The sequence below is a fragment of the Octodon degus genome, unplaced genomic scaffold, assembly GCF_000260255.1.
Source record: "Octodon degus isolate 3935 unplaced genomic scaffold, OctDeg1.0 scaffold00006, whole genome shotgun sequence".
Taxonomy (NCBI): domain Eukaryota; kingdom Metazoa; phylum Chordata; class Mammalia; order Rodentia; family Octodontidae; genus Octodon; species Octodon degus.
The window spans coordinates 12579178-12597748 of NW_004524582.1; the positions used below are offsets into that span (position 1 = coordinate 12579178).

General features: G+C 45.6%; 1 protein-coding gene and 1 pseudogene across 1 annotated transcript in view; both read left to right on the top strand.

Moving 5' to 3' along the window:
* The first annotated feature begins 6881 nt into the window (after positions 1–6881).
* Positions 6882–18571, top strand: part of Ccdc149 (coiled-coil domain containing 149) — a 96630-nt gene continuing 84940 nt past the window's right edge. The window contains exon 1 of the mRNA XM_012516441.2: positions 6882–7190. Within this exon, the coding sequence (XP_012371895.1) occupies positions 7143–7190 (48 nt within the window). The 5' untranslated portion in view covers positions 6882–7142. The remainder of the gene's footprint in view (positions 7191–18571) is intronic.
* LOC105743372 lies at positions 11935–13110 on the top strand (annotated as a pseudogene).

The following is an 18571-nucleotide window of genomic DNA, read 5'->3' on the forward strand; positions in this document are numbered from 1 at the left end:
TTTTTTTTTTTTTTTTTTTTTTTGTATTTTAAGGAAGGGTTTACAGGGTGTTCAGGGTCTCACTACTAGACTCGGACTCATAGTGATTTTCCTGTTTACAGCCTGCCAAGAGCTGAGATTACAGGCATGCGCCACCACACCCAGTCTCAATTGCTGTCTCAGCGTGTCCTGGGGGCAGGCTGGCACCGCAGGCCCAGGGATTGAACCCCCTGGCCCCTGTGACTGCTTGCAGGCACTTTAATCTACTGAGCTATTTGGCTGGCCCTTGAGCTTCTTTTGGAGAACACAGAGATATCTAACTAGGTGAGACCAAAGCTCTGTAATGGTTGTCACCAAGGGCCAGTGACTTCTGCCCCATTGATATACAAAAAGCAATCATATCACTCTTACTCTTTGAAATAGCTGCTCCCAGCCATCCCTAAGCCATGGCCTTGGGCTGCAGATAACCTCCATAGGCATACCCAGACCCAGTGAGCCTGAGCAGCTCAGGGTCCCAGAACACGGGAAAAGGAATTGCAGCTTCAGCAGGAGGCAGGAACCAGTGCTGGTAATATCCACCTCCACAGGTATGATGAGTCACTCACACTGGTATAGTTTGGATTTGGAGTATTCCCAAAGGAGTACCCGTGTGGAAGGCTTGGTCTCCAACTCAGCACTGCTCAGAGGTGGGGCTTTCAGGCTGCAGTTGGGTCATGAGCACTCTGATCTCATCAGTGGATGAAGCCATTGATGAATCCAGTTGTATGGACTTTTGGGGGCGCTGGAAACTCTAGTGGGTGAGGCTTCCTTGGGGGAAGTTGGCCACTGGGTATGTGTCCGTAAGGGGTATAGCGTGTCCCCTGGCCCATCTTTCTTAGCTTTCTTGCTCCATGAAGTGAGCACCCTCCTCTGTCACAGTCGTACACTGCCACACTATTCTGCTTCATTACAGGGCCAAAGTGGAACTAGTGGATTATTGACTGAATTCTCCAAAAACATGAACCCAAATAATCCTTTACTCCTTTAAGTTGATTTTCTCAGGTATTCTGTCACAGCAATAGAAAGCTGTCTGACACAAGCACCATTTATTTATTTGTATGTATTTGGTACAGGATCTCACTTCGCAACTCTGATTCGATCCTCCTGTTTTTAGCTTCGCCAGCACTGGAATCACTAGTCTTGGTGGCCGGCTCAGTGTGTCCCAGGACACAGGGGCAGGGCCAATGTGGCATGTGGTACTGAGGCTCGAACCCCAGTCCCTGTGCTCGCCTAAGCACGCGCTTAGTCTGCTGGACTATCTAGCTGGCCCTTCACAAACACCATGTAGTCTGGCTTTGTAACTTGGTGTCTTGACTTTTCTGTTTCCACGTAATTGCAAACTGGAAAGCTAGTCCTGGTCTGGAAAGGTAATTCTCGAAGTGTGAATGCTTTTATGTGCAGTTGGACACAGCCAGGTTAGGGAGGCTGCCACCAACCGCAGAGGTGCATCATTAGACTGAAGTTCTGACCTGGTACTGCAGGAACGGGAGATAGAAATCAACAGTCAGAGTTCTGAAGGGCAGCCTAATGGACAATAAATATTTTACCAGCTCCAGCTATTTATATATAGCCACCTTTGCACCCTCTTGATCAAATTGCCTTCCTTTTCTTCCCTGAGCCCCATTATTCTTCCATAGCACAGAAGGAAAAACATTTTCGTCACTTTGCTAGCTAATTATGTGCACCTAGTAGGTTCTAGATAATGTTAATTCTCTTTGCCCTCCCTTTCATTAAAACAAGTCTGCCTATCTCTCTCGGGCAAAAGTTGCCCCCTACCCTAAGGCAAAAATGAGACAGGATAGTGTAGGCAATTTTATTTCGGACAATCATCAGCTTTATTCCCTTTATTATTATTATTTTTCTGATAAGTTTTCCACAGCGACAGGGTCAGCCCTTCCAGAGGCCTGCAGGAGAAGCCAGTGACCCCCAAGTCAGTCTTTTCTATTTTCAGTTCCCCAAGTCCAGAGAGCAGTCACCTCCCCCTCACCAAGTGCCACGCAGCCAGCCCTCCAGCAGCTCTGGGCCTGAGCCTCCCTGCAGTCCCATTTCCATAAATTTACATCAAATTTGTGCTGAATCATAGCCCGCTCCTCCCCCCTCCACGAGGAAGAAACGAACTACGTTATCAATAAGTACGACACATTTGCATAAAGGGAGCGCAGTGACTTTTCCCTTTAACTCCTTCCAGGGGCCACCTTCTTGTCCTGCCCCTACCAGCCTCCGCCGGCCCTCCGTCTCCGCCCTCTGGCTCCTGCTCGCTTGCCAGCTCTCCCAGCGTCTCTCGCCTCCTCTTCCTGCCCACTTTAAGGCTCTGACTGGGGTCACCTCTGTCCAGAGTCTCAGGGACGCCTCTGCCTCCGGGGCGCCCTTCTGCCTCCGCTCCTCCGGCTCTGGCCTCCCGCGACGCCCCCGCCAATCACGCCGCGGCCCGCGCCCCCTGGGGGTGACAATTGCGGTCCCGGCCTGCGGAGCTGTCATCAACCCCACTCAGTCATCTTTGAGCCCCTAGCGCCCGTACAGCGGGGAGTGAACTTCCCGCCACCCCCTGCTGCCCCGCTGATTGGCAGCCCGTGGGGCTGGACCCGGCGGTCGCCACTGATTGTTTGCCGCTGGGCAGGGAGGGCTGCGCTGACCCAGCCGCATGGGGGGCGAAGGGAGACAGAGGCTGCTCACATTCGGGAGCCCAGCAGGGTCTGCCTTCTGCCCTTGGGGCCTGCTGCACGCGGCCTGCAGGGAGATGATGGATAGGTGCCTCGCAGGGTGTCCCTAGGTAGGGGAAGGGAAGGGCACTTTTGCAGAATTGAAGCCAGTGGCCCAGGGGACCTCAGGTCTCCAGGCCCTGCAGGAGGCCCGGCTGCAGTGCACACTGGGGCCTGCTGTCCCTGGCCCAGCTAAAATCAAGAGTAGAGCCATGCAGACTGCTAGCAGGACCTGCCAAGACGACAAGAGAAGGTTGGCTTAGATAGAACTAATTGAACTGAATGCATGCACATATGTGTGGGCGTGTGTGTGCGCTCTCTCTCTCTCTCTGTCTCTGTCTCTGTCTCTCTCTCTCTCTCTCTCTCTCTCTCTCTCTCTATATATATATATATATATATATATATTTGGCTGGCTCAGGTTGCCTTAAGGGCGGGTCTGGTAAGGCAGGTAGAGGTGGGGATCAAACCAGGGTATCCTGCTCCTGACTACATTTGCATGAGCAGGCGCTTAAACAACTGAGCTAAAGAGCAGGCTCCTGCACTCACACCATTGTTAACCATAATCATTAAGATAATTTTCTTCTGAGGCAAGACAATTGCTAAGTCAATCCTGGATTAGCAACTTAGTAAGAACTTGTCTTGTCTTTTTCTTAGAAAAGAAATTCTTCATATTTCATTTATTTTTTTTTAATTTTAGTTTTTATTGCTACATGTTTTCAGCGCATAACAATTACAGTTCTTGTGGGGAGTTGATACATCTCAGTTCTTTGGGGCTGGGGATGTAGCTCAGTGCTAACACCCCAGGTTCAATCCCTAGTTTTGGAAAAAGAATTCATTTTCTTTCCAGTTTGGATTTCTTCATTCAGGCAGGGGGAAAAGAACCCAGAGAAAGCAATAATTATAAATATTGCTCCAACCAGAAAAAACTGAGTGAAAACCTCTACTAGAGACTTGCTTGGTTCCTTTGGTGAGCATTGGGTTGGTCAGCCAGAGCTCAGACTGACAGACAGTACTGCCTGGGAAAGCTTTCTCAGGCCTGGGCCTGCAGTTGCCAAGGCTTGTGAGTCAGTAGGGGGCCCATGGCGAGAGTCAGAAGTTTCTAACACTCCACTCAAGTTGTCTTCTCTTTCCCAATCTCTCCAGAGATTTCTTTGTTCCCATCAATATGTTCTCATCCTGTTTCTTTCAAATTAAACTATTTTGGAGTTCCCAGATCTAACATGCTCCCAAACTTTTAAAAGTGAGAAGCAGCCTTCAAAAGCATCTGAGCGCTTCCTCTGAACATGCTAGTGCATATAAATAAACCAATAAAACTGGCCCTGGGGCTACAAATACATATGGAGAAGTTACGCCCTGAGAGATGATTCTTCAGGAAGCTTATGGGGAGGGGGGAAGAGAAGCTAAAGCTACCTTACAATACTCTGTCCAAGGTGGCGAATTTAAGACACTGGTGCCTCATTTTAAATTGATCCTCATACATAGTGTCAGCCGAGAAAGTTAATATAGTGCTTTATTTGGCATTAAGATAGTCAGTGAGTGCTTTTAGATTTTATTTTTTTTTCTTTGAAAACAGCTAACCACAATATAATTAGCTTTGTTTTTGTCAGCTGGGTCTGTTGCTGATGAGGTATCTAGAGGCCTCCTGGTTTAGATGCCTAAAAGCTTAAACTGGATTTAATTATTATTATTGTTCAATGTCAGGCTACATAAATGAAGAGAGATAAAAAAAAAAAAAAGATTCGCTTGCAGCTACACTGCGTTGGTCTGTAATTCTATCACTTCTCAAGCTGAGCAGGTTCAATCTGGCACTTGAGGCCTGAAACCTCTGAAGAAAACCCCGGCAGCTCAGGAAACTGTTTCAATTGCTGGGAAAGCTGATGTGCATGCTGGGCCAGGTAGAGGCCTGCCACTCTTTGATCTCATCCCCATTTCATCTTTAAGCACTTTAAAAAATGTCTGACTTATTTCATGGAAGGGAAGGAAATGGGGGAAAGGGAGTCACAGAGAGTTGTCCCCAAAGCCCATGATTTCTAGAGTGAGGATTCCTTGGTTCCCAGCTCATTCTCTGTCCTGTTGCCTGGAATATCAAAGGTGGGTCTCAAGCAGCAGCAAGGCTGAAAGAGGCGGAGCTACAGGGGCAACTGCAAGGGCCTTTCCCATCTGAGGGCCAGCAGACAGCGTGGTATACACAAGGTATACACTCTGCACCTTCTCTTTAAAGTCTATTTCATTGACAGGTTAGAATGAAACCAGATGGTTTGCCAGGGGGCAATATATCAGCAGACAACACCTTGCTTTTTAGGAAGAGACAGGCTGTGAGGAGTGTTTGGTGCTGAGTTAATTAACCTTAGGTATTCTGCTCAGAGACAACCTCTAGTCCATCTCCTTGGATTGAAAAGAGAATGTGTTAGGTGGCCCAGAGTGGTCAGAAGACCACAAAAATTAGCTATCTTCTAGCTTTTCTTTTTCTATTCTTGTTCTTCTAGAGCATGAGTTTATAAACTTCTAAAACAAAGACTATAGGCTGCAGTGTTCTTGAACTTTTCCAGAATGAGTATAGTATTAGTATACAACAGGCACAAAAGCAGTGTGCTGACCAGTGGAGTCCTTCTCATAGCCCTTGACCTGCCAGAGACTTCTGCAAAGCTCTCCGGCTTGGATGCAGACCCAGTGGGTTCTGATAGTAGGTCCAGTTGCTTCCTTACGGGCTGCAGGGAGAGCTCAGGCTATCTAGGCCCTTGATCAGTAGTGTCACTGTCTGTCACAGTGTATCAGTGTGTCCCAAAACTCAGTGGTTTAAGCAACTGTTTACTACCTGATCCTTCCAGTCAACAAATTGGGCAAGGCTCAGCTGGGCAGTTCTTCTGTTGGGCTCAGCTGGGGCTCATCCACACACCTGTGCTCAGCTGGAGCTCAGCGGCCACACTCATGCGCCTCGTATTCTGTCAGTTGTTCGCTGGAAATTCTGTGTCACCACCCAGCCACCTATGGTAGGCCTATTTCTATGACTTATCAGGAGCAGTTAAGAAAAATGAGCTCTGCCCTCCCAAGGGCTGTAGAACTTTTTTTTTTTTTTTTTTTTGTAACATTCACAAACATTGCTTTGGCTAAAGCAAATCACATGGTTGAGCTCAGAGTCAGAGCCAATGGTAGGGACAAGGAAAAGCAGTAAGTGCCACCATCTTGAAATCTGCCAGGCCAATAAAACAAAGCCAAGGATAGTTCATCTCCAATTACCAGGTGAGACTAAGATGCTGGGGTTGGGATGGGTTCTAGTAGAGCCACTGTTTCTCCACTTTTCAGAGCTTAGTTTCCTCATTTGCTAGATGAGGGATAATATCCAGAACACAGGGCCCTGTTGGAATCAACAGGGGCTAAAATTAGAACACTGGCTATAACGCTTAACTGTAACATGGGCTCAAACCTTCTCAGCCATAGGTAGTGTTTCAACCAAGCACAGATGGCTCACTATTCGTGGTGGCCTAGGTAGGGATCAGGAGGGCCTTGTGCACCACATGACAGGTACCCACCATTATGAAGCTCCCTTCTCCCCTGAAATCCTCTATCTTTTCTTTCAAGAGAAGGTCACATCTCTCTGATTTTAGGTACTTTAATTCCTCTATGGACTCCTGGTTTTGTTTGTTATCTTTTCTTGAAACAAGGTCTTGCTGTGTAATGCAGGCTGGCATTGAACTCACTGTGTACCTCAGGTTGGCCTCAGATTTGTAGTGATTCTTGTGCCTTGGCCTGCCCAGGGCTGGGACAACAGGCATGCGTCACCATTTCCAGTTAGGGCTCCTGTTAAAGCACCACCCACCCTCTGAGCTTTAGGCCCTCTTCAGAATTTAATAACAAATTAAAAATTTTAATTTCAAATTTTACACGTGTTTTTTTCAATACAGATACTTTTTAAATGTTAGGTTAGTAGCTTTCCAAACAATGCCAAGTACATAGAAACGTGTGGTTCCTTCATCCAATGGCTGTAGAACACCTACTACGTGATAGGACGGCTCCAGCCTTCCTGGCCTGGTGGAGCTTACAGAGTCTAGGGGCGGCATCCTGAGGACAACCGGGGGTTGGGGGTGGGGGCTGCGTGTGGGTGCTGGTCTATTAGTGGGGGTCATAGTCCTGTCCCCAGGTCTCCTCTCGCCCCGAGCACGGTGATCTAGGGGTCAGGGGTTGAGAGAGATCTGCGAGGCGGGCCCTGGTGTCTCCGGATGCTGGGGATGCGGCTGTGTCTGCGGCCGGGCCGCGGCTCCTCCTCTTCTTCCCGCGGCAGCGGCTGACGTGGAGCCAGCAGCTCGGCGGCCACAGGAGGCGCTCGGCGCTCTCGGGGCCGCGCGGGGCCGGGCGGCGGCGGCGGAGGCGGAGGAGGAGGAGGGGAAGGCGTCCGCGAGGCCGGGGCGCCTGCAGCGCGAGGAGGCCATGAACGGCGACCGCACCGAGAGCGACTGGCAGGGGCTGGTGAGCGAGGTGAGGCCGCGGCGGCGGCAGGTGGGCCGGGCCTCCCGAGCCCCGCAGCCCCGGGCCCGCGCCCTGCGGGGACGCGCGGGGACAACGCCTCCGTGGGCTCCGCGCAGCCGGCGCCTCCTGCGCCCGCGCTGTCCCTCCCTCATTTACGGGTCCGCGCGGGCGCCCCCGTCTCCCGCGCCATCTGGTGCCAGCTTCTGCGGAGGGGCCCCTCCGCGAGGCCGGGTTTGGCCCAGGATTGGAGCGCGCAGTTTTGGGATCCCGGAGGAGAAGCAGCCAAGCCCCACCTGCCGGCCTAGTCGCAGCTGTTTCTCGAGGCAAGCGATTGGACGCCCGGTGCTGAAAGGGAAAGTGGTGCCAAGGGGGAAATCCGGGCTCTGCGGCCACACCTGGGCCAGGTGGACCGACCTGCTGGCTCTGGGGGAGGGAGGCCCAGGCCCTCGCAGCTCAGACCTTAGTTCAACTAACACGTGCTTGCTGCGGGCCTCCTGTGCGTGTGGCCTTTCAGCAAAGGAGCCAGGCAGGTGCAGAAGCCCTCTGACCTGTGGAAACACAACACCATGCATTCTACACCAGTCTCTTAAACGGAGCCCAGGGGGCTGGTCTCAGACTCCTAGGCCATTTATGCTCCACCACCCTAAGAATTTGTAGGCCTGGGAGAGACTGCTGGCTTCTCCAGATGAGAGGGTGCTGGCCGCTGTCCCTCTCCCTTAGGCAAGCCTCCCAGTGTTTTCCCCATCTGTGCTGACAGTTCTTCGTATTACCTGACCACTGAATGTCCAGCGTGTGTGTCTTAATCCTAAAAGGAGAATTCCTCTTTCGGAATAAGACAGCATGGCTTCTGCCCTAGTTTAGTGTGTCTACTGTGGGGCAGCTGTCTTGACCTGTAGTGTTAGAGTGCATCTTATGGCAGCCCAACTCGATCTCCTTCAACAGCCAGGCTTCATGTTAAGCACCAGGTCCTCGGGCATCGTGTCTCTGAGCCCATCAGGACTCATCCTTGGCAATTAGGAAGAGTGCAGGTGGTCTTCCATAGAAGCCCGTGTTGGGCTCCAGAACAGCAGCAGGATGTCCACTGCTCCAACGAGATGTGTCAAATTCCTACTGGAAGTCAGCTATATAGTGTGCTAAGACTCCAGTGGTCAGCAGGCCAGACAACCGCTCCTGCCTCCAACGAACTCCTGGGGCTTAATGGCGTGGTCTGGGAGAACAGTCACGTAGTCATAAGGACATACTAAAGGATGGGGCACCATTGAATCCTAAATGGCATGGCTGTCCTTTGAGTGTACCTCTCACATGGGGCTCTTCCCTGCCTTACACTGACCACACTGTACTGTAAGGATTGCTCTTCTGACTGGGCTATGTGTTTAGATTGGTTCTGTATTCCCAGTGCCAACACACTGAGTGCCATGCACAGCAGATGGGAAGTAAAAGCTTGGTGAATAGGTCAGTGGATCCTACGCTGGGTCTTATGGGAATTGTCACACCCATTCCAGATGAGTTCCCCTAGAGGAGTGCCATCTTGCATTCTACAGGTCTAGAATGTAGAAGACCCCCTCCCCCCACGCTCTTCCCCCCCACAGCCAGGTGCTGTGAGGAATGTGAAAATGCATTCAACTTGCTTTCCACCTTGATAACAACTTTTGGCTAGTTCTGAACCCATCCTTGGGCTCAGCATTTCATATGTGGTGGCTAAGCATTTTTCTTAGCTGTTTGAACCTCATTCTTACAGTGACAAGGGTAGAAACTATTTCTCATACAGATAAGAACTTGCTCAGACCACATGGTACATAAATGCGGGATGCAGGATCTGAACCCTGGTTTCTTAACTCCCAGGCTTGACTTGAGATCCCTAGGTACTGCTTTGTATTTTAGTCATTGGTTTATGTGTATATCTTCCAGTAGATGGTGAAAGCTTTCCCAAGGCAGGGGAACATATTTTACCTATGTTTGAATCCCTAGCAATCAGATCAGTGTTCTCAGAGTCGGGCATAGAAATCACCTGTCCAAGTCATTTAGCATGCTGGTTGAAAATACAAAGTTCTGGGTCTTTCTCCAGGGCTACTGAAGTGTTTTGAATTGTGTGCCCTAACTCCCTGTAGGCCAAGTCCTAACCCCTAGTGGCCACACGGGTGACTTTATTTAGAAGTGGGGTGTTTCCAGATACAATCAAGTTAATGATACAATAAAGTCATCTTGGATTTAGGGGGGCCCTACATTTCATGGGCATTGTTCTTATAGAAGAAAGGAGAGACATCTGAGACAGAGAGACCCCAGAAGAAGGCTATGGGAAGACAGTGAGAGGAAGACAACATGAAGACAGGAAGCCAAGGCTGGAGTGTGTGCCTACAAATCCGGGAGTGCCGACCAGCTTTATGAGAAGTTGAAAGAAGCATGGAGCAGATTCTCCATCAGAGGCTGCAGAGGAAACCAGTGCTCTTGGCACTTTGATTTTGGACTTCTCACCTTGGGTGGGAGAAATTTAGCCCTCTGATTTGTGGTGATTTGTTACAGAAGCTACAGGGACATCTACATGTACCATGTCTGGGGATGTGGCCCCAATTCCACCTTTTTCAGAAGCTCTGCTACAGGGGAACCCCTTCCCACTTTGGTTGGTGGGTTTTGTGAGTGTGAGCACCTTCTGGCACCCAGCCGAGCAGGATTCAAAGAAGAGCAGAGTCAGCAGGTGGTGATTTTGTACAGCTGAAGGAATGTGGACGACGCCACCAGCATCTTTCCTGCACACTCTTATTTCTGCAGAAGTCTTGGCTTCTGTCTTCCTCTTGGCTTCTCACTCTATTGCTCTTCCTGCACAGGGCTTTGTGCTGCCACTCAGTTTGCTTCCTTGACTTGCCTCTAGGATGCAGTTTTCGTTTAAAATGATTCTACAGAGATAAGTTTTGTTTTCATGCTTTTACTATAAAAAGCTGAATTACAGCTTTCTCTCGGGCCCTGAAGTAAACATGGTCATGCATGTGAAAGAGACATGGCTGGTGTTCTGTTCTGGACATGAAATTGTGTGTGTGTGTGTGTGTGTGTGTGTGTTCTTACCACTGTCTTTCCAAACTGGAAAATCCCACAAATGGCCACCCAGACAGTCAATATTTATATTTCCAAGATGAAAGTCATGGTCATGTCTCAGCCTGCCACTCTATTTTTTTTTTTTCTGCCACTCTATTGCAGACTATGCCTAATTCAATTGTACTACTTGAATTTTAGTTAATTAGAGAATAGTCAATCTCATTTTCCTTGGGTATGTTGTATAAAGTGGCCAGAGAGATAAACAGTCAACCCTAAGCCTTAGTCTATAGTCAAGTCTACCTTCTAGGGGAAAGATTGACAAGACATACAGTTCATCCCTGTGATCGATCAAAGCAAAGACCCAGCTTTAGGTCTCAGTTGTTGATCTGGACACTGAAGATATTAAGAGACCTGGGGGTCCGTCTTGACTATGCATCTTCCTTGGTGCAAATGATCAGAAAACAAAGCTGAAGTGGTCAAGCTCAAAGGAAATTTATTGACTGATGTTGTAGTTTGACTTTTGCCCCTGAAAGATATGATCAAGTCCTAGCCCTTGCATGACCTAATTTGGAAGAAGACTTTCAAATGGAATGCAAATAGGATGAGGTCCTACTAGCTGGACTCTTATTCAGTGGCTGACATCCGTATAAGAAAAGGGAAATTTGGACACAGAGATGCACAGAAGGAAGACATGGTAAAGACTCAGAGGGAAGATGTCTACATGACACCAGACAGGCTGGAGCTAGCAGCTGCAAGTCAATAAAAGCCAGGGGTTTCTGGCAACCACCAGAAGCAAGGAAGACAGAAGGATGAATCCTTCCCTAGAGCCATACCAAGGAACATGATCATGTTAATGTCTTGATTTTAGAATCCTGATCTCTAGGACTATGAGAATATAGATTTATGTTGTATCAAGTCACTTGGGCTGTGGTAATTTGTTATGACAATGCTAGTTAACTAATGCAGTTAATATGACTAATAGTTCCTTGACTGGGCTGGGTTTGGGCATAGTCAGATTTAGCACTCTACTGGGTGTTTTTCTCCATTGTTGGGTCAGCTTACTCTCTGCCTTTAGCCTCAGCCTCCTACCATCTTCAGTTCAAGTCCAGTGGGATCCTTATTTAGCAGATTCCATAAAACCCCAGGCACTCCATTCAAATCTCTTGAAATTACTCACCTGTCCTGCAACAAATTGCTCAGGAGTGTACCGGGAATCTGATTTCCTTAGGCCCAGGGCTGTGCTTACAACCCTGCCTAGGGCTTCATGGACTGAGACTGGGGCATGGTAGACCCCCAAACAAAACTTGAGAGGCTATTTTCTAGAAGGGAAATAGATGGTTCAGGAGTCTTAGCACCATGCCACTTGTCTGAACTTCGTTTTTCATATATTTAAGAGAATGAGGCCGAGCCTTTCCTGCCAGCACCTTGCTCTTCAGGGGGTCTGGTTATTTGTGGTTGCTCAGGCTGCGACTATGAAGTGAGGGGCTTGCTTCATGCTGTGTGGGTCCCTCTGATTTTCTGTAGATGTGGCCATGGTGGTTTGGCAGGCTCTGCATTCCTCAGCTTCCGAAGTAGTGGCAGAATTTAAGAATTTATTCATGTGCATGACATAGAAGACAAAATCTTCATCCTCCACCGTGAATAAAGAACCTGATGCTCTATCAGTAGTTAACCAGCTGCAGGACTTAGCAGCAGATCCATTAAATAGAAGAGCTATTGTCCAGGATCAAGGATGTCTGGCTGGCCTTATTTTATTGATAGACCATCCCAACCTCCCTGTTGTTCACTTGGGTTTACTTGCTCTTCGATACTTGGCAGAATGTCACGCGAACAGAGAAAAGATGAAAGGCAAATTGGATATGATATTAAGCTTGCAAAATGTTTTACAGAAGAGTCGAGCGCCAGGCAAAACAAAGCTTGTGGCCTCTGAAGTCTATGATATCCTTTAGTTTTCCAGCATGGCAGGCAGTGATAGTTTTAGTGAAGTGAATTCACATCGAAGAAAAGCTGTTTTCCCAGGAACCTCAAACAAATGTGTCAAACAGTGGTTTTGCACATAGTCTTAATGATACGTCTCGGAGAAATCTGCAAAGAGACTTTGTTAAAAATTAAAGGTGTTGTTAGCTTTCCTTTTCAAATGGCTGTTCAAAGATGTGTGGTATGCATCCGGTCAGATTTGAAAGCAGAGACATTGGCATCAGCGATACCATCAAGCAAGGTCATGAAAGCACAGCAAGCTGTGAAAAGTGAAAGTGGGGAAGAGATGCTGGTCCCATTCCAAGGTACTCCCCCGGAAGTAGAAGAGCACACAACGCTGCCCCGCTCCGTGCCTGAGGACAAAAGTCCCACAAAGGAGCAGGACAAAACAGTGTCTCAGTGGGCTCCTACCCTGAAGGTGGGGCTAGCTGGCTGAGCACAGCTGCGAACTTTTTATCCAGATCATTTTACTGGTGACTCCATCTTCAGTTTGGGGCTCAAGGACTGTGAACCCACAAGGGGCCAGTTTTCCACTGTTGTGGTGAACTGTCAAGTGCAATTTGCAGTAAGTTATCATGAAAAGTTTTTACATTACGTGGTTGTGTATGCTACATTTTACATTTTCTTGGACATTTTATTCCATCAAGTGGTAAAAAGAATAGACTCTGGGTAGGATTTATTTGCTTGGGAAAGTATTTTGGTTTTGTCTTCCTTTCATTGCATCATTAAAAAAAAAAAAAATACATGGGTCCACTGTTAAACCAAATATGTACATGAAGCTTTACATTTTATTTTATATGAAGCATGAGATTAGGAAAATTCACTTTCTCCTCAAGCCTCAGGATCTCTCTGAAGAGAAGTTGTTTTGTAGTCCAAGTTGCACGTGAATTACTGAACAGTTTTCTCTGCTTTTCATGAATAGTACATGCTTTGGTATTCTTTTTTTTTTTTTTTTTTTTTTTTTTCGGAACCAGGGATTGAACTCACGCTCTTGCGCTTGCCAGGGAAGCCCTTATTCCACTGAGCCATCTCCCTGGCCCCCATGCTTTGGTATTCTTCACTGACAGTTGAGAACATTCCGGTTTATGCCCCTTTTGTACCTGTTTTATTTTGCCAACCATGTTTATAGGAAGAACAATACTAATGACAGTTTGCAAACAGATTTATTCATTGAAACATGATTAACTAAAAACACAACTCGATACAAATGTTATCATTATTTTAAGAATAAATGCAAAATCAATCAGAAGAAGGAAACATATACCATAGTGCTTTTGGACCTACTTGGATATGACCAAATGTGGTTCTCATTTTTACTGTTCACTGTTTATGTTAGCTCAGGAGATTAAGTCCATAATATTGTGAGTAATTGTAAATGGTCCCTTGGCCTTACATTGAGATTACAGAACATGCCCTGGTAGGGGAAAAATAGTAATAAAGAGCTGATGAACTTGACAAAAGGAAAATAAAAATTAAATGCCTGCCATGCCATAGTGCCATCTGGTAGCGTCTAATTTTATAATATGAATTGCCTGGATGAAACCTATTCAGTAGGTATTTCTTTGTATTGCCTTTTGTGAACTTATTATGAAAGTGCTATAGTCCTATTAGACAAAAAAAGAGACCCACATTATTGCTTATAAAGAAAGAAAGCCAGCGTTGGTCACTTTATCTTGTTTCTGAAGACCAGTGAGAAAAAAAGAACTTCAGTGAAGGTGAGATACACACACACACACACACACACACACAGTGTTTTTGGTTAGGCAAGAGCTAGTTACATCTATGTAATACATTAATAAAGCTCTGAAGTACTTGGCAATCATATTTTGTTTTGGAAGTCTAGCTATATCCAGATATGTTTTAATGTCAACACGATTAAAAACTAATAGAAATTGAAGTTCATTTTCATCACCATGTAGAGCTGCTATTTTACTACTTGGAGAATGTGAAGTCAAAATTGGACCTTAGAAGATTTCCTTATGTTTTCATCATTTCTCTTAGAGAAAATTAAAATCATCCCGTGATGCTGGAGCAAAGTAATTGTAAAATACTACCGCCAAAAAGAGCCTTGAGTTCCCTACCTTAAGCCTCAAGATCTCTCTGAAGAATATCCACTGGGATATTCTGGAGGGAGAGAGAGAGGTATTGAGGGTATTGAAAATAGTAGTTTTTCATGTGTCTGGTTTCTGAGTCAAGTAATATGCACAAACAAAATATATGCTTTCAGAGCACTTACTGCTTTAAATGCATACTACTGCTTGCTGCCAGAGCCAGATATGTTGAAAAAAAGCAAACAAAACCACCTCCTTTCTACAGTCATGAAAGCAAAGTTTACTTTCTGTTTTAACATGTTATTTTATTTTGCTTGCCACACATCTGCTTATTTAATAAACTACAACCTTTTGGTAGTAATGGTTCAGTACAAGTAGGTTATTTCAGCTTGGTGTTTGTGTGTTCCAAGTGTTCTTTTATTCCAGGTCCTACAGAGTAGTTAAGGCAAATGTTATGACACTTTTTGAAATATATTGTAAAATAATAAAATGTAACACAGTTAAAACTGGAGAGAGAGAGAGAGAGAGAGAGAGAGAGAGAGAGAGAGAGAGAATGAAAGTACCTGACTCCTAGTGTGTGACTGGTAGGATTGGGCAGAACAATGTTTGCTAGAGCTCACTGTGTCAGCAAGGGAATCTTAGCCCAGAGCTGTGAAGCCCAGGACGCAAAGTCAGGTGAACGTGAAATGGAAACTTTATGTGGTTTTAAGACCTTAATGTTTGATGAAAGTTCCTATTGTGGGAGTGGTAGGAGTATGATCAGGACTGGAGTTACAAATTGCCTTTCCTTTCCTTTTATTTCAGTTTGAGGAATTTAAATAAGTCAAGGGCAAGGGCCACAGTGGGAAACAAAGGTTTGACCTGAGCTATTTTTATTTAGCCACATTCTCCATGTTCCAGGCCAGTGTCTAGACCTTGGCCACTCCAGGTCACTGTTGTGTCCCCCCTCCTTCCCTCTCCAGGCACTCTGTGGCCCTTTTGCTCTCTATACCACATCCCTGCCACTGTAGGCGAAAGAAGAACAAACTAATGTACTGCTCTTCCCTGCTCTGGGTAGAGGGAACTTTGCTGTCTTGCTTAAGGTTGAGGTAATGATTGTCCATTTTAAAAATATGTTCTGCTGCCCTTCAATTACTCTGGGGATGGAATTCTACTGCCCTAAACAATTTTTGAGCTTTGGGAAGCTATTGTGCAATTGTCCTTATAAATATACCGTACAACATCATGCTGGGTCCAGAGAAACAGGGAGTACTTTCTTAAGAAAGATGGATGTTTTTGTTAGGGTAAAGTCTAAGATACCTAGATAAGATAGACATTAGTATCTCTTTCATGTGTGTGGTGGTCCAGGGAGGACAGCCCTGGTCTGTGTTATTTTCTTCCATCTTGCTTTATTCTGCATTGTTGGTTATCAAGTTTAGGGTAGGGCCCTAATTATTGTAGTTGAACTTGGGTTGCTGCCACCTTTGTGTCTCAACTCATGGGAAATAGAAAGAATGAGAGGGGGACATGCAGTACAGGGGGATTTCCTTTAACATGGAATGGCTGGAAAGCTGTATGTTATCACTTCTGCACTTCCCATTGATCTGAGCATAGTCATGTGGTTCCCCCTGAGCTGCAAGGGAGTCCAGGAAATGTCATCTCTAGCTGGTGTGCCCAACTTGTATTTGGGAGGGTTCTACTAAAAAGCCATATGGTATATAAGTATACATACCATCAAAGAAAGAAATGGATAAATTGAACTTTACCATAATTAAAAATTACTTCTCTTTGAAGGGTCCTGCTTTAAAAAATGACAAGTCACAGACTGAAAGAAAGATGTGCAGAATACCTAGCTTGTATCTGGAACATATAAAAAAATTCTCACATCTCAATAATAAGGAAATAACCTAATTTTTAAACTGGGAAAAATAATTAAATCGATGCTGCACTGAAGAAGAGGTATGGATGGCTGAAAAGCAGAGGAGCAGATGCTCAGAATCATCAGTCATGAGGGAGATGTAAAATGAAGCCACAGCGAGAAGCCACAGCACACCTATTAGAATAGAAAAATAACAAACAAACTGATAAAGATGCGCTGGCAATGATACAGAGCAACGGAAAGCCTAAGCCATTGCTGGAGGGAACAGAAAATGGCAGTCACCTTTGGGGGCAGTTTTCCAGTTTCTTTTTCTCTTTTTTTCCCCCACTGCTGGAGATGGAACCTAGGACCTTGAACATGCTAGATAAATGGTCTATCTCTGAGCTGCATCCCCAACTCCTATTTCTTATAAAATCAAACATATATTTAGCCCAAACGACTCAGTGTTGCCACTTCTTGGTAGGACCAAAGAGAAGTATAGACATGTGTCCACACAAAAAAGTGATGTGTGGTATTTACACCAGTTTGATTCATAATCACTGAAAACTAGAAACAGCCCCAACACTATTCCTGCTGAGCCTGGTTCATCCAGGTAAGGGACTCACATCAGTGCTAAAGTGGAGCTGTCTGCTGAGCCATGCAAACAGACAAACAGAGACTCACATGTACCCACTTCCACTTACATGACTTTTTTTTCCTTTGCCACAAGAGTTCACTCCCTTCTCTCAACAGCATGCAGCCAAATAACTTCTTTTTTTTTCTTTCAGCCCTTTTAACTAATTAGTCTAGTTTCTTAGGCCTTTTTTAAAAAAAATTAATTTTACTGAGAAACAAATAGCAATGAGACAGTTTCAAAACAGGTTAGTAGGACAGTTACAACAATTAATACATTGTACATTATTGTCTTCATAGTAGTTATTCATAGTACAAGATGCAGACATGATATCCTGTCCAAACACTATTAGTACAAATCTTTCTTCTCATTGACTTAAGACAAAGTAGCTGTATATATCTATCCTAATTATTTTGTATATACAGATACAAAATGATCCTTAATTTATATCCCCTTTTTTGTTTAGTTTTGTCAGAGATAGGTATTCAATTGCTGTTTAAATAATGTATGTGTGTGAATTCAGCCAAATAATCCAATATAGTCCAGTAGTCCTTAATAGTAGTGGGTTATCAGCAGAACTGGCAATGTCAGAAGTTGTTGACTTGAGCCTTTTACAGCTCAGCATATTAATGACTTTACTTTTTATACCTCGTTTTTGTACTTTTCTGCTGGATGGTTAAGACCAAGATAAAGCAAGACCTATAGAACAAGAAATGTAACTTCTGTATCTGACAAGATCAGTCAAATCCCCTCAGGATTTATCCTGAAACCCTGTACTGCAGTTTATAGCTCCTTTGTCAATGTCAGCCATGTGGATGAATCATGGCCATTGCTTGACCAATTTGCTCTCTGTGAAAGTCTGAGAGAATGTTTTCTCTCCATGTGACTCTCCTTAGGCACACTCTACATCATCAATCACATTCCCCCCTTAATCTCCTTGATCAGAAAATTTGGGACACCACTGAGCTACAGGATATTACAGTATAGGTTCGCTTATGTCGTAAGTCCTCTCTGACCTTGAGTGGCTGGGGCCAAAATGTTGGCTAGGGCTGAACAACTTCATTTGAAAGCATACAGGATACAGGATGGAAGTGATTATTTTCATACTTGTGATGAGTGACTATTTTGTACTGATAATTAAAAAAAATTTTCTTTTTATGTATTTAGGACAGGGTCTTCCAGGTCTATAGGGTCTCACTGCATAGATCAGACTCATACTGATTCTCTTGTTTTCAGTCTCCAAAGTACTGGGATTACAGGCACGTGCCACCACATCCAGTCCCAATCGTCATCTCCTCATGTCCTGTGGGTGGGGCCGGCACAGCGCAGCACAGCATGCCAGGGATCAAACTGGCCACTGCGCTTTGCCTAACCAGGTGCTTTAGTCTGCTGAGCTATCAGGCCAGCCCTTGATAAATTAATAGTATTGGTTGTTCATCTTTTTGAAAACATCTTTATTAAACATCTTTGACAGGCAGCAAACTACACATATTAATGCATGCAGTTTGATGAGAATGGTCATGTGTATGTATCTGTGGAACCGTCATTACATTCCAGGTATAAAGAAATTGTTGAAGAGTCAAAACAGAAGGACAGAAAACCAGTTAGTGCTTCCTTGAGCCTGGGATGTGAGAGGGACCTGGCTGGATTCAAGGGGACATTCCGCAGTGATGGAAGGGTTCCATGTCTTGATTATGGTGATGGTCACACAGTTATATAACCTTGTAAGAAGCCCAAGAACTGCACTTAAAAACTGAATTTTCTCTATGCAAATGATATCGTAATAGAACTTGCTTTTGTACCAGGGATTGAAAGGACCTTGTGCTAGCCAGGCAGGTGCTTATGCCCCTGAGCTATCTCCTTG